Source organism: Carassius carassius, chromosome 42 (assembly GCF_963082965.1).
Source record: "Carassius carassius chromosome 42, fCarCar2.1, whole genome shotgun sequence".
Classification (NCBI taxonomy): Eukaryota; Metazoa; Chordata; class Actinopteri; order Cypriniformes; family Cyprinidae; genus Carassius; species Carassius carassius.
Window position 1 is genome coordinate 14,776,510 of NC_081796.1, and position 15,270 is coordinate 14,791,779.

General features: G+C 40.4%; 1 protein-coding gene across 4 annotated transcripts in view; it reads left to right on the forward strand.

The window, feature by feature from the left end:
• LOC132123776 (semaphorin-5A-like) overlaps window positions 1-15,270 on the forward strand; it is a 183,344-nt gene that overhangs the window by 114,634 nt on the left and 53,440 nt on the right. For all 4 annotated transcript variants that reach the window (XM_059534408.1, XM_059534407.1, XM_059534410.1 and 1 more), the window contains 2 exons: window positions 755-898; window positions 14,684-14,831. In XM_059534408.1, the coding sequence (XP_059390391.1) occupies window positions 755-898; window positions 14,684-14,831 (292 nt within the window). The remainder of the gene's footprint in view (window positions 1-754; window positions 899-14,683; window positions 14,832-15,270) is intronic.

Sequence of the window (15,270 nt, forward strand, 5' to 3'; positions counted from 1 at the left end):
TGCAATTGTGCATTGATTTGCGTAGTTGTATTTATATCTCACAAATTCACAGTTGTGATTTTGCAAACTTTACATCTTACAAAGTCTTTTTGTCTCAAGATTACAACTTGAATTTTTGTAATTGTCATTTTATATCTGAGTAATGTGAGTAATTTTTCGCAATTGTGCCTTGAGTTTTTTTTTTAATTATTACTGTTTTTTGTTCCAAAATTTCAAATTAATATTTCACAGTTGTGATTTTATCTCATAATTGTGACTTGATGTCTCATAATTGTAATTTTAAATCCGACATTTGTAATTTTCAGATTTTATTTCTCATAATGCCAACTTTGTATTTCACAATTGCAAAATTTCTTGTAAGCCGTCTCATAATGTAACTTTAATGTCTTGTAAATGCATGTGTATCTTCCTAATAGGAAAGTTTATCGTAATGTGATTTTATATCCTGTAGTGTGACTTAATTTATTTGTAAATTACATTTTTTAAATATAATTTCCTGTATCAATTTTCACTCTCAAATAGAAACAAGCTTCCATACCATGCCATGAAAAAGCAATTTTAAAAAAATATGTTGCCATGTGATTCTAATTTTCCAGACTAAATCATTTCATAGAAAAATATTCTTTCCATTGTAAGAAGGCTTAGAACAGTCTTAACAAAAAGATCCTCATTTAACAAACTGAAGGTCAGTTTATACCAGCCAGCTGTGCAAGCATTTGATTAGTGATTACTGCCATAACATATCCATCCTCAGAAACGGGGCATGGACACCATGGACGGCATGGGCTCTTTGCAGCACCAGCTGCGGGATTGGATTCCAGGTCCGGCAACGTTCCTGCAGCAACCCCACTCCCCGCCATGGAGGACGTGTTTGTGTGGGCCAGAACCGTGAAGAAAGGTAAGAAAAAACGAAAAAGCTCATTATATATGCAAATGTATTTGTTTTTTGGAATTTACACTCAGAATCCAAACAATCTAAGGGGGCAAATGCCTGTTTGAAAGGGCATGATACTTCTTTTTTTGTTCCTTTCATTCTCACCTGCTGCATGTGTGATTGTTGCTGTGATTTCATGGCAGTTGATGATAATGAATGAATATATGCAGCTCATTTTATTGCTTTTTTATTACTTATCCTATTATGCAATGTTCATCTCTTTGAAAGCTTGTTAGTACATAACTAGAAGCACACAAACCAAATGCTTGAATGGAGGAGTGAGAGAGGTTCTTCTTTATCTGCCACGTAATTTGTGTAACTGACATCCAATTAAAAATAAACATGCTAAGGCTTGCTAATTACAGAGAATGCCGGCACATACTCTATACACACACACACACACACACACACGCTTAAACACTGTATGTATGATTGTGCGACATCTAATAAAGGCAGAATTATGTTTAAACTGCTCTACCATGAGAATGTGTGAGGTTTCCAAACAACAGTGCATTGTAGCTGAAAAATTAGACCTGAAGTGCAGGGATGAAGAGAAGTCGAGAGAGGCATCTCTTGGAAACAGTTGTGGTCTCTCCGTTGAAGGTGCCAACTTTTCCCAGCTCACACTTCAGGTTTTTGTATTCAGATAATTTTATCTCTATTCTGACTTATGCTAAAGACATAATTATTTATTCCCTGAAACTCAGCGGTTACTCTTGCAGGGCAGAGAAAGATAAGGAAATGATCTCTTTATTATCTTTGTAGTTTCTGCTAGACAATAGGTAAATAATTGGTTTTGCTTCAAGACTAAAGTGGCGGCCAACTAGATGAAACAAAAGGACTAAATTTAAAAATTGACGGTTTTGTAAATGTAACTTACTATAACTATGCATGATTAAAAAATAATAAATTATTTTAATATTAGTCTTCCTAATCTTAGAAGATGACATTTTAACAATATAACAAACTGAGTTCAGGTTTGCCAAGATACCAATGTCTGCAATAACAAGTCATAAACTTTATACTTTCACTTCATCCAATTATCTCAAGCTCATGATATGAGCCATGCTATCCACGTTAATTTTATAATTTTATACCCTTTAATGTATTTTTTAAAAATGCCTCATTTATTTATATTTTTATGTCTCCTAAGAAATTTCAGGATAAACAACTGAGACAAAGTTGATACCTACTAGTTCTTGAGCAATAACATTTTCCTGTGAGATGGGACAGAATGAGAATGCCACGGTTTTTGAGTCACCCTAGAAACACAGACATGAGGCTTAAGACATGAAAAATGGTGCAGATTGGAAGTTTTTCTTTTTCTTTCTTTTTATATGCAGGTGACTGTGAAGTAGACTATTTCTGCCACCTCTTGCATTTTCCATCTCCTGCCCCTCCACTTACACTTCTTATCCAAGGCACTGGCACACTTAATGCCCTTAGGTGTCTGAGCATAAAGGCTGTGAATAATCAGCAGAAAAGTTCTGGTGCAAGCTTTGTGTTTGGCTCTAGTCTAACTAGCCTACAAGCCCCAGTGAGTTTTCCACACCACCCGTCCACTCTAATACAACACCTCGACCATAATGGCTGTGAAAAAACATCCGGGGAGCATGTAAGGGCCCACAGTTTTCATTTGAGATTAAAGGGAGCCAAGTTAATAGCTCAAAAGTGCTTTGTTAGTTCCCTTAGCAGGATGCCGTTTCGGACCAAAAGGAGAAAGCACCACTCCTGTTTTAGTTCTACTCTGGCTACTGCAAAATCTCTATAGTTCGGGGTCTTTTGTCTGATATTGAAAGAATTTTGGATCCACTTGTTAGTGCTGCAGGGAACTTTTTTTCTGTTAAGTCCCACTCAGCCATTGGGCATCTGTTCAGAGGTTTTCAGCTCACAGTCACACTTTATTCCCTGTTCGCACACTCCTGCCAGATGGTAAAATCCTCACCACGCAACTCTGTTGTGGGTCAGTCACCATGTGGTGTCTTCAGTGAGGGAAAGAGAAAAAAAAGAAAAAATTTACGCAAGCTCGTTGATTTGCAAATCCGGCTTTAATCGTGCTTAAAATCCAGTAGTGTGAACTTGGCTTTACTGACCCCAAACTTTGAACAGTAGTGTACATATTTCATAGAAATAATATATCTTAATATTATATGTTATTTTCCTGTACATGAAAATAATATGTTCTATGGCTGCACTGACTCTGGCACTAGCACCCTTTTGTTGGACAAGGGACTTTACGCACTTTAGGGCTTGGAGTCTAGTGACCAACTCTCTCTGTTAATCTCAAGTCTCAGGTCGTGCAGCCTGAAGTTTTGGAGGTCCCTGACAGTGGCCCCACTGTCCTGGTCCATAATCCAGCACTAGTCCAGAGCCATATATTTATCCTGGCACAAGATGTCTGTAAACACAGAGCCAGCAACTCCCATCCATTTGTACTCAGAAACTCTGTAAAACAAGACAGAACGCCTGCAGGCAAAAGAACTGTTGTCGTAACACTCCAGTACTTTGTTCTGCTTGAAATCCATTAGATAAATGAAGGTGTTTTTTTACATGCTTCCTCATTCTCTTCAAACACCATCTCAAATCCACTATTAATTACCACTTCTTGTTTTTTTGATCGTCTCTTTCCCCTTTTTTGTGCCAGAACATGGGCAAACTTGTTAGACTTAGCAAATCCGATTTGAATGAACAGTATTTGCATATGCAAATTGGCAGTGAGTTTCCCTTGGCTATAAATCTTTCGTAAATGGATCACCTGACTTTTTTTATTACATACTACATCACAACAAGTTGCCCTGATCAGTCGTTCTTTAATGGGAATGTGTACTGCTTCCTATTTTTGAATACGTTTTCTTTTTCATATTTGAAACAGGATAAAATAATGGGGGGGGGGGGGTAAAATAAAATGATTATGATTTCAGTTAACTTTTGGATTTGATGTGTTTTTAGCACTTAAAACCAGTAAGAATTTTTTTCCTGCTATATTTGTATCCTGCTTACATCTGTACAATTTTGTTCTGGTTCGGGGTCATCACAGGCTCAGGATGGTTGAGGTTATTTTTTATTCATTTTCCGAGCCTTTGTTCTGATTATGACTGCATCTTCAAAAGGAAGCAGACTTAATTTATTATTCGCTTCCTCTCAAAGATCCACTGATTGCAGTGAGACCACATGAGACCTGGAATGATTGAGTTTGTGTGTCCAATCATCATGCTTTATACCAATTACCTTAATACCAACTACTTTTCTATTACAACTACTCATACAGCCCACGCATCTGGCTTTGCAAATGGACAGATGGGCCCGAAAACCCACTCTGCCTGCAGACCTCATTTAGATAAGACAGCTCCATCAGTGCTCATTACACTAAGGTTAAGTCAAGTCAAGTCAAGTCACCTTTATTTATATAGCGCTTTAAACAAAATACATTGCGTCAAAGCAACTGAACAACATTCATTAGGAAAACAGTGGGTCAATAATGCAAAATGATAGTTAAAGGCATTTCATCATTGAATTCAGTGATGTCATCTCTGTTCAGTTAAATAGTGTCTGTGCATTTATTTGCAATCAAGTCAACGATATCGCTGTAGATGAAGTGACCCCAACTAAGCAAGCCAGAGGCGACAGCAGCAAGGAACCGAAACTCCATCGGTGACAGAATGGAGAAAAAAACCTTGGGAGAAACCAGGCTCAGTTGGGGGGGCCAGTTCTCCTCTGAAGAGACGAAACCAGTAGTTCAATTCCAGGCTGCAGCAAAGTCAGATTGTGCAGAAGAATCATCCGTTTCATGTGGTCTTGTCCTGGTGGTCCTCTGAGACAAGGTCTTTACAGAGGATCTGTATCTGGGGCTCTAGTTGTCCTGGTCTCCGCTGTCTTTCAGGGATGTAGAGGTCCTTTCTAGGTGCTGATCCACCATCTGGTCTGGATACGTACTGGATCCGGGTGACTGCAGTGACCCTCTGATCTGGATACAGACTGGATCTGGTGGCTACGGTGACCTCGGAATAAGAGAGAAATAGACAAATATTAACGTAGATGCCATTCTTCTAATGATGTAGCAAGTACATAGGGTGTTATGGAAAGTGTTTCCGGTTCCGGTTTACATAATTAATGCAGCCTAAAAATCCTTTAACGGATTTGGATATTAAAAGCATATTAGTATGTTATGTGTAAGCCAGGTTAAAGAGATGGGTCTTTAATCTAGATTTAAACTGCAAGAGTGTGTCTGCCTCCCGAACAATGTTAGGTAGGTTATTCCAGAGTTTAGGCGGCAAATAGGAAAAGGATCTGCCGCCCGCAGTTGATTTTGATATTCTAGGTATTATCAAATTGCCTGAGTTTTGAGAACGTAGCGGACGTAGAGGATTATAATGTAAAAGGAGCTCATTCAAATACTGAGGTGCTAAACCATTCAGGGCTTTATAAGTAATAAGCAATATTTTAAAATCTATACGATGTTTCATAGGGAGCCAGTGCAGTGTTGACAGGACCGGGCTAATATGGTCATACTTCCTGGTTCTAGTAAGAACTCTTGCTGCTGCATTTTGGACTAGCTGTAGTTTGTTTACTAAGCGTGCAGAACAACCACCCAATAAAGCATTACAATAATCTAACCTTGAGGTCATAAATGCATGGATTAACATTTCTGCATTTGACATTGAGAGCATAGGACGTAATTTAGATATATTTTTGAGATGGAAAAATGCAGTTTTACAAATGCTAGAAACGTGGCTTTCTAAAGAAAGATTGCGCTCAAATAGCACACTTAGGTTCCTAACTGATGACGAAGAATTGACAGAGCAACCATCAAGTCTTAGACAGTGTTCTAGGTTATTACAAGCGGAGTTTTTAGGTCCTATAATTAACACCTCTGTTTTTTCAGAATTTAGCAGTAAGAAATTACTTGTCATCCAGTTTTTTATATCGATTATGCATTCCATTAGTTCTTCAAATTGGTGTGTTTCACGGGGCTGCGAAGAAATATAGAGCTGAGTATCATCAGCATAACAGTGAAAGCTAACATCATGTTTCCTGATGATATCTCCCAAGGGTAACATATAAAGCGTGAAGAGTAGCGGCCCTAGTACGGAGCCTTGAGGTACTCCATACTGCACTTGTGATCGATATGATACATCTTCATTCACTGCTACGAACTGATAGCGGTCATATAAGTACGATTTAAACCATGCTAATGCACTTCCATTGATGCCAACTAAGTGTTCAAGTCTATGCAAAAGAATGTTGTGGTCAATTGTGTCAAACGCAGCATTAAGATCCAATAAAACTAATAGAGAGATACACCCACGATCAGATGATAAGAGCAGATCATTTGTAACTCTAAGAAGAGCAGTCTCAGTACTATGATACGGTCTAAATCCTGACTGGAAATCCTCACATATACCGTATTTTCCGGACTATAAGTCGCACTTTTTTTCATTGTTTGGCTGGTTCTGCGACTTATAGTCAGGTGCGACTTATTTATCAAAATTAATTTGACATGAACCGAAATAATGAACCAAGAGAAATTAACCAATAGAAAACATTACCGTCTCCAGCCGCGAGAGGGCGCTCTATGCTGCTCAGTGCTCCTGTAGTCTACACTGAAGACATAGAGTGCCCTCTCGCGGCTGTAGACGGTAATGTTTTCTCTTGGTTCTTGGTTCTAAATAAATGCGACTTATAGTCCAGTGCGACTTATATATGTTTTTTTCCTCATCATGACGTATTTTTGGACTGATGCGACTTATACTCAGGTGTGACTTATAGTCTGCAAAATATGGTACCATTTTTCTCTAAGAAGGAATATAATTGTGAGGATACCACCTTTTCTAGTATCTTGGACAGAAAAGGGAGATTCGAGATTGGTCTATAATTAACTAGTTCTTTGGGGTCAAGTTGTGGTTTTTTGATGAGAGGCTTAATAACAGCCAGTTTGAAGGTTTTGGGGACATATCCTAATGACAATGAGGAATTAATAATAGTCAGAAGAGGATCTATGACTTCTGGAAGCCCCTCTTTTAGGAGCTTAGATGGTATAGGGTCTAACATACATGTTGTTGGTTTAGATGATTTAACAAGTTTATACAATTCTTCCTCTCCTATAGTAGAGAATGAGTGGAACTGTTCCTCAGGGGGTCTATAGTGCACTGTCTGATGTGATACTGTAGCTGAGGGCTGAATGGTTGCAATTTTATCTCTCTTTAGAAGTAAAGTAGTTCATAAAGTCATTACTGCTGTGGTGTTGGGAAAGGTCAACACTTGTTGAGGCTTTATTTTTCGTTAATTTAGCCACTGTATTGAATAAATACCTGGGGTTATGTTTGTTTTCTTCTAAAAGAGAAGAAAAGTAATCGTATCTAGCCGTTTTTAATGTTTTTCTGTAGGATAGGTTACTTTCCCGCCAAGCAATACGAAATACCTCTAGTTTGGTTTTCCTCCAGCTGCGCTCCATTTTTCGGGCTGCTCTCTTTAGGGTGCGAGTATGCTCATTATACCATGGTGTCAAACTGTTTTCCTTAACCTTCCTTAAGCGTAAAGGAGCAACTTTATTTAAAGTGCTAAAAAAGAGAGAGTCTATAGTTTCTGTTACATCATCAAGTTGTTCTGAGGTTTTGGATATGCTAAGGAATTTGGATACATCAGGAAGATAACTTAAAAAGCAGTCTTTTGTGGTAGAAGTGATGGTTCTTCCATACTTGTAACAAGAAGTAGAATTTACAATTTTGGCTATATGAAGTTTGCACAGAACTAAATAATGATCTGAGATATCATCACTTGGGTGAATAATTTCAACACTATCAACATCAATTCCATGTGACAGTATTAAATCTAGAGTATGATTTCGACAATGAGTAGGTCCTGAAACGTGTTGTCTAACACCAATAGAGTTCAGAATGTCTATAAATGCTGATGCCAATGCATCTTTTTCATTATCAACATGGATATTAAAATCACCAACTATTAAAACTTTATCTGCAGCCAGAACTAACTCACCTAACTCTTTAATAAAGTCTGTATGGTGCCCTGGTGGCCTGTATACAGTAGCCAGTACAAACATCAGGGGATCAGGGGAAACAACAGGGGATTTATCAGCATTAACATTTGTTTCTCTGGATAATGTTATATGAAGCACCATTACTTCAAACGAGTTATACTTGAAGCCTGCCCTCTGAGAAATCCTGAAAACGTTGTTATAAATTGAAGCAACACCTCCACCTTTGCCTTTTAGATGCGGCTCATGTTTATAACAGTAATCTTGGGGGGTGGACTCATTTAAAATAATGTAATCATCAGGTTTTAGCCAGGTTTCTGTCAAACAGAGTACATCTATATTATGATCAGTGATCATATTATTTAAAAAAGTGTTTTCGTAGAAAGGGATCTGATATTCAATAAGCCAAGCTTTATCATTTGTTTATCCAAATTGCTTCTGTTTTTTATTTGTTGAACCTCAATTAAATTGTTAATCTTAACTTGGTTTGGACGTTTTTTATATTTTCTAGTTCGGGGAACAGACACAGTCTTAACCTTTATTTATATAGCGCTTTAAACAAAAAAAATTTTTTTTAACATAGGCATTTCCTGTCCTTGGAGACCTGAACAACTGCTAGCCAGTATCTCTCGTTTGCAGTTCCTACCAGAGTTAGTTTTTAAAACAATCCTTGTTCAAAGGTAAAACTTGTTTTGTTAAGCTTCTGATGCATGGTTCCATTTGAGTTGGTCACTCTTGCATCACGTCAGTAATGACCGATGAATTGGGATTTCACTTAGAGAGATCAATCCACTTTAAGTGTTACTAAACAAGCCAATGCACATTGGCATGCAATGATTGCATCCAACTGCTGCTGATCACGGCGTGAGCATAAAAATGCAGCAGGTGCAAGGCACACCAGCTTTTTGCTTCAGAGCCGAGCGTTCACATCGTTTTGCTCCTGACTACTCTACTGAGAGAAGAAGACTGAACGAGTTCAGCGTGCCCTTTGGAGCTGTTGGCGGTAAGGTGCTTCAGCGGTGGTGGCTTCCCGTGTCGAGTGGGTTGCACACATCAGGCTGCACTATACCCTATTTGTGTTGCAGATGGCCTTCTCCCCTGTTCTTCAGCACACTAAAAGAGCTTTTTTATCTAAAAGAGCATTCACGGGTGCGTCTGTTTAAACTTTAAAAGCATTCATGGGTGCGTGTGTTTAAACTTAAACTTTAAACTTGACGTTGCATCTTTGTAAAGATTACGTTGCATCTTGCTATAGACAACATATCGCCCATGCGTTTCTTGATGCAGTCATTAGCTGATGTAGGGTGATGGTCCCGTCTCAGGTGTCTGGGCATTACGCACTTTGGTGTGTCATTCGTGGATGAGTCATATTCTTATTGTATGAAGATGACCATCTTGGGGTTCGTGAGCCAAGCTCCGTCCCGTCAAAAGGGGCAGAGTTACACTACCTCTGCCTTGATCTAGTTCTTGTCATGGTGGCAGTCAGGCAGGAGCTACTTCAGGCAGTAGCACGGGTGGTCTGAGGGTTACAGTGATGGGAAACCCCTCCAGTGAACCAACCGGGGGGACCATCACTCCTCTTGCACTCCACAACCAGTTGAGTTGCCAAAGGAACATGTTGGGCCCTCTACAAGGGGCGTTCTTGCAGTATTCTTCGGCACCCATTCCACCCGATGATCAGATGTCGATTGCTGCATCGGAGGGTGAACTTTCTGGAGAGGAAGATTCAGCTGCGCTGCTGCCCTCCAGGACTGTAGCAATGCCTGAATAAGATCCAGAAATTATGGTTGTGCTTTCCCAGGCGGAGATCTCCACCAAGACCTCAAAGTTGGACAATTGGTTCTTTGGGGTGGCCCACGCTGGTTCTCAGCTCCCCACCCCGATTCCATTCTTCACTGTAACGAATTCAACCTTCATAATCATCGGGAAAAAGGAGGCGGGAACCGGCGGACAATCAAATGATATTTTAATGATCAAAATAAACACAAAACAGCACGTCAGCCCCTCACGGATGACTGACGCGCACAAATAAAAATCAAAAACACAAACTAAAACCCAGGCCTTGTCCTCTCTCATCCTTCACTGTCGTTGCTCCAGTTTTATATCCTTCCATATCCTCCGTGGGACTCGAGACCGGTGGGTCGAGCAGGTGTCACTCATTTCCAATCACTCCACCGGCCTCGCTCCTGTTCCCACGTCTCTCGGCCCCGCCCCACTCGTCACAAGACCATTGCCGCAGTTCGCATTCGAAGGACTAGCATATCAGCATATCATTCCTTCCGGGCTGTCCATGTTGCCCTTTGTCTCCATGAAAGTTGCAGAGGCAGCCCTTGTTCCCCTGAAAGAGCAGTGCATTCACATTCTCCGCTACCTTGACAGCTAATACTAGCACGGGATCAGTCAAACACAGGGACTTGGTGCTCTCACAGCTTTGGGCCTTCTGGTCAACTGGAAAAAGAGCAAACTCTCCTCAATGCAGAGGATCTCTTTTCTCGGTATGGAGTTGGATTCAGTCAAACGGGCAGCACGCATATCCTTCACCCCGTGGTCAGACCTTGGGTTTCTATGGGCAGGAGTGCACCTAGAACAGGTATCCAGTAGGGCTGTGTTATTAATCAAAATCGTCGTAAAAATCACGATTTGAGCGTGCGCGAATTCTAAATCGCTTTATAGCACGATCTTCCGCGGCCCCGAACTCCCGCAGTATGCGATCCAAACATTTCAGAAATGGAGCACAAGAACAGAACAGACCGGGTATACAGAAGTAACTCCAAATTCACACACTCTTATTCTGCAGCAGTCATGCAGTGATCGTTTCCGCTTGGTGTCTATTTCTGCTGTGCTGCACATGCTGAATTAAAGTGACAGCGAATTGTTCTCTGTAAAAATTTACATGGATTGACACGGAAATGTAATAATTACACAATAAATGTCTACTATTTCACATTCAACATGGCTTTTTGGCTAGATTTAAAAGAAGGAAAAGTGCACTTTTAGATAAGGCAATAATATATGGCACTCGTGCAGGTAGGAAAACAAAGTTATATTTGAGTTTGAACATGAATATGTCTATGAAAGATTGTATTACTGTACTGTGATAAAATAGAATCACAATGCTGAAAAAGCATTTTCAGAAACAACTTTTGGATTTGAAATCAAAATAATGGATAAATAAATAGCCGCATATCGGACCGAACTGCAAACGCAATCTGTACAAAAGCAAAATTAGTGTACACGGAGTACGTGTAAACCTGGCACAACAAATCTGTTTCAACACCTGAGGTACCACTACAATGAGCTCTATGACCAATGCATGGCAAAAATAAATAAAAACATTTTTTTTTGTCATATGTCTAGACATTTTGTCACACCTTGCCTGTTCTAGCGACATGTTACAACTTTCTGATAAAACTCTAATTGGTTTTCTTTTGGAAATATGTTTCAAATTCACGTTTTTTGACCATGACCATGTTAAATGGGCATGCAGTGTCAGGGTTTGGACAGGCCCCCAACTGCACTGGCAACACTGCGACTGTTGTGTCAATAAACCGACAAGGTGGTATACGGTCCCATTGCATGTCGCAACTTGCCCGCCACCTCCTCCTCTGGAATTCAAACAACAGTGCAGCTGAGGAGCTGTCGCGAGCTGCGATTCCCGGAGAGTGGAGACTCCATGTCCAGACATTCCATGTCCAGACAGTCCATGTCCGCTCAGATAGACCTGTTTGTCTCTCAAGATACCTCTGACTGCCAGATGTTTTACTCCCTTACCGAGGGAATACTCGGCATAGACGTACTGGCACACTCGGACCTGGTTACCGGTACCTATGCTCCTTGTGACAGCCCCTGGCAGATTCCTCTGAGGAAGGTTCTACAGACTCAAAGATGGGGCACCCTGTGGCACCCACATCCAGACCTATGGAAACTTCATGTCTGGTACCTGGACAGGACGCAAAGGTTCTAACTCCCTCATAGGTGTCTGTGTCCAGCACTGCTCTCAGCTTAGGCCCAGGTCTACAGTTGTGCACGGATGGAGGGATGAGTATCTTTTTAATTATTTTTTATTTATACTGAGATGAAAACACACCAACACAACCTAAAATCAAATCATAAATTGTAGGATATATAATACATACCTTGACTTGTACTTTTCTATGACAGCCTGAGTGGAGGAAAGGCAGCTCTGAGCTTCAGCCAGGGTTGACACTGACCTCTGCAGTGACTTGGAGAGGTTGCTCAGTTGATAGATGGTGTCATGGAGAAGGCAGCAAAACCTGAGCACTCCACCGTCCTTGCCTAAGTTGAGGAACCCCTTGGCTTTGGCCCTCAGAACAGCATTGATGTTCATGGCCTCCTGGGACTACAAACAAAACAACTGCATTATATCAGACAGCATTTAAAACTGATGAAGAGAAAAAGAAAGCAAACATTAAATCCATCTACACTGCTGGTTTTAGTAGGCTATACATTAACATACCTTCTCCTCTAAGTGGTGTACAACGCCAGCATATCCCCCGAGAAAATGGTCAAGTGCTTTAAAGAGATGTGGTAGCCACCGGGTTCCACCTACTCTGGTTGGCATCAAAGCCTTCATGTGGAGCTCCCTGAAGTGTTGCTTTAGGCCGGCCCTGTTCACTCCACTCTTATGATATAAGGTGTAGAGTCCACTTAACAGGTCCTCAACTTTCCTGGCCATCACATTTTTCCTTATTCCATCTGAAAAGGCAAGCTCTAGCTTATGGGCCATGCAGTGGATCCCCAGAACATTTGGTCTGTCTGCACGCAGTTTTGTAACTACACCATTTTTTACCCCTGTCATTACAGATGCTCCATCTGTGGTGATTGCAACTAGCTTGTTCTTCCAAACAGTGCTTACTCCATTTTCCATTATACTGTACACTGCTTCAGCTATATTTGTAGCATCTGGCTTTGAGACAGCTTTTACCCACAACAAAATCAACTTTGACCTTCCCCTCACTAGCACTCCTAACATAGACCATTTCTTCTTCCATCACTGCACTGTCCAGGGATCCATCTGACATGACCAAGATGAACTTCCCATCTAATAATCTTTCCCTCATCTTTCTTCTCTCATCCTCTGCTATGTAGTGTATGAACTCTTTTGCCTGGTAGTCATTTGTGTATGTCTCTCCTATCTTCAATCCTTTCCTCGTGTCCACCCTGAAATTAATTTTCGTGTAAAACCACTGTTAGCACCTACAATACAGTACATTTCAGTGAGATTGTTTTTTCTTTTTGAAACCCCCAAACGTAAAGTTTCATCTGTGTCTATGGAAGCACTTTGAATCATATTGAATGCACTGTTTCTGAAACATGTAACGTTAAATAGTAATGTTAATTCACTTACTCGCACATCCATGTGCAGTCGGTGAAAGGTCTGCCCTTCTTTCCGATGGCGTGAGCATTTCGAAAAAGTAGCTGCATCTTCTCCAACTCAGACGTCTTCAATAAAGCAAGGCTTTTTCCAGCTCTTTGTCTGTTACGGAGGCCAGCAGAAGGGAAAGGAGGCCAGCAGAAGGGAAAGGAGATCCCTAAGCAAAGGATGGCCCACTGGATAGTGGACGACCTCACCCTGGCTTATCAGGCACAGGATGTTCCCTGCCCGCTCAAGTTGCGTGCTTACTCTACTAGAAGTATTGCAGTACTATCTATTGATAGAAGTATCCTCCTGTATTCTCATTTCAAATGAGTAGAAACACTGAGATGCCCCGGTTTAGTGCCGGCTTGCTCTGCTCCAGAGAGTCCATACTGTAGACCCTGTCGAGCTCCTCCATCCCCTAGGCAGCCAGACATGGCGGAATGTCCAGTGCCAGGCCCTCACTCAATGAATCCGTGAGAACCGTTAGAGGGCTGGATTCCATATGTAGAAACCTAAGTGAATCCCATATGTGTAAAGTCCATGGTATAGTCTCAGAGCCTGTGTTTCCCCGGCAGACTTCTGCTATTTCCAAGAGGATTACAATCACCTCTAATCTTCCATATGCACCTAAACGGTTGTTCATATGTGTGCTCCAGAAACCTCCTTCGGAAAAATGGGGCTTCCACAGCATTCCCGTTCCAAGTGGAATACAGGAGGCTTGCACAGGACACTAGAAGGGCGTTTTGGTAGAGATCCCAAACTCAAACGCCTTGGTTATGTATGTAACCCTTATTCCCTGAAGAAGTGAACAGGTAAACAGGGACATCACAGCTGCAGTACTTTGCATGCCAATGGTTGCACGTACTTTGCATGCCAATGATTGCATGGCAATTGGCATGCAATCATTGCATGCCAATGTGCATTGGCTTGTTTAGTAACACTCAAAGTGGTTTGGTATCTCTAAGCAAGATCCCAATTTGTCGGTCAATACCTTCATGACGTCTCTGTTTCCTCTTTCAGGGAACAAGGTTTTACTTACGTAACTGAGACAATTTTTTTAATGGCTCTTTTATATGCCAACATGAATTCACCTAGGCTTGATGCACCAACTACTTCTGAAATATTTACCATTGGTTTCTATATAATTTTATATAATTTCAGGGGTGAGGAAGAGATTGAAAATTATTATATTCTTTTAAGTAAAAATATATATTTCTTTCTTTTTGATTCATAATTCATGCTTTAGAGGATTCATATTCAATTATTCAGGCCATTGTTTTTATTGCATAATCAGGATGGGTTGAGTGAATAACTAGGATATGAGTTTGTGAATAAATGTTTATTTGCATGCTAAAATATTTGTTTCGATCTGTTTTAGATACTGCAATGAGCACCTACCCTGCCCCCCACATGTCTATTGGTCAGCATGGTCTCCATGGGAACGCTGCACAGTTCCATGTGGCGGTGGGATCCAGTCGCGACGACGAACGTGTGAGAATGGAAACGAATGCCCTGGATGCAGTGTTGTATGTCACTTTCATATTATTATTTAATTGGTTTATGAGATTTTCTTCTGATTTGAGTACCTCAGTACATGAAAAGTGTTTTCAGTGTTTATATATTGGATTTATTGTTAAATATTACTAAACATTATTTAAGTCTTCTATTTAAGTTGCATTATTAGTGTAGGCAAAACATGAAACAAAAGTCTAAAACAGTGTCCTGTTCATATAATTCCAGTCCAGAGAAGTTGCACACTTTTTCCAGTGGATTTATATATAATCTAGCATTGAATATTTATTTATTTATTTTGTTATTAAATTTTTTTAAGTGACAGAAATTAATGAATAGTTCAGCCATGAAACTCTTATTGTGTTTTAATTGGTTCATTCAATTCAATCTTCCCAGCCAATTATATTTACTTATTCATTGCCGTATACCTATACATTTACTATTCGTGTCATT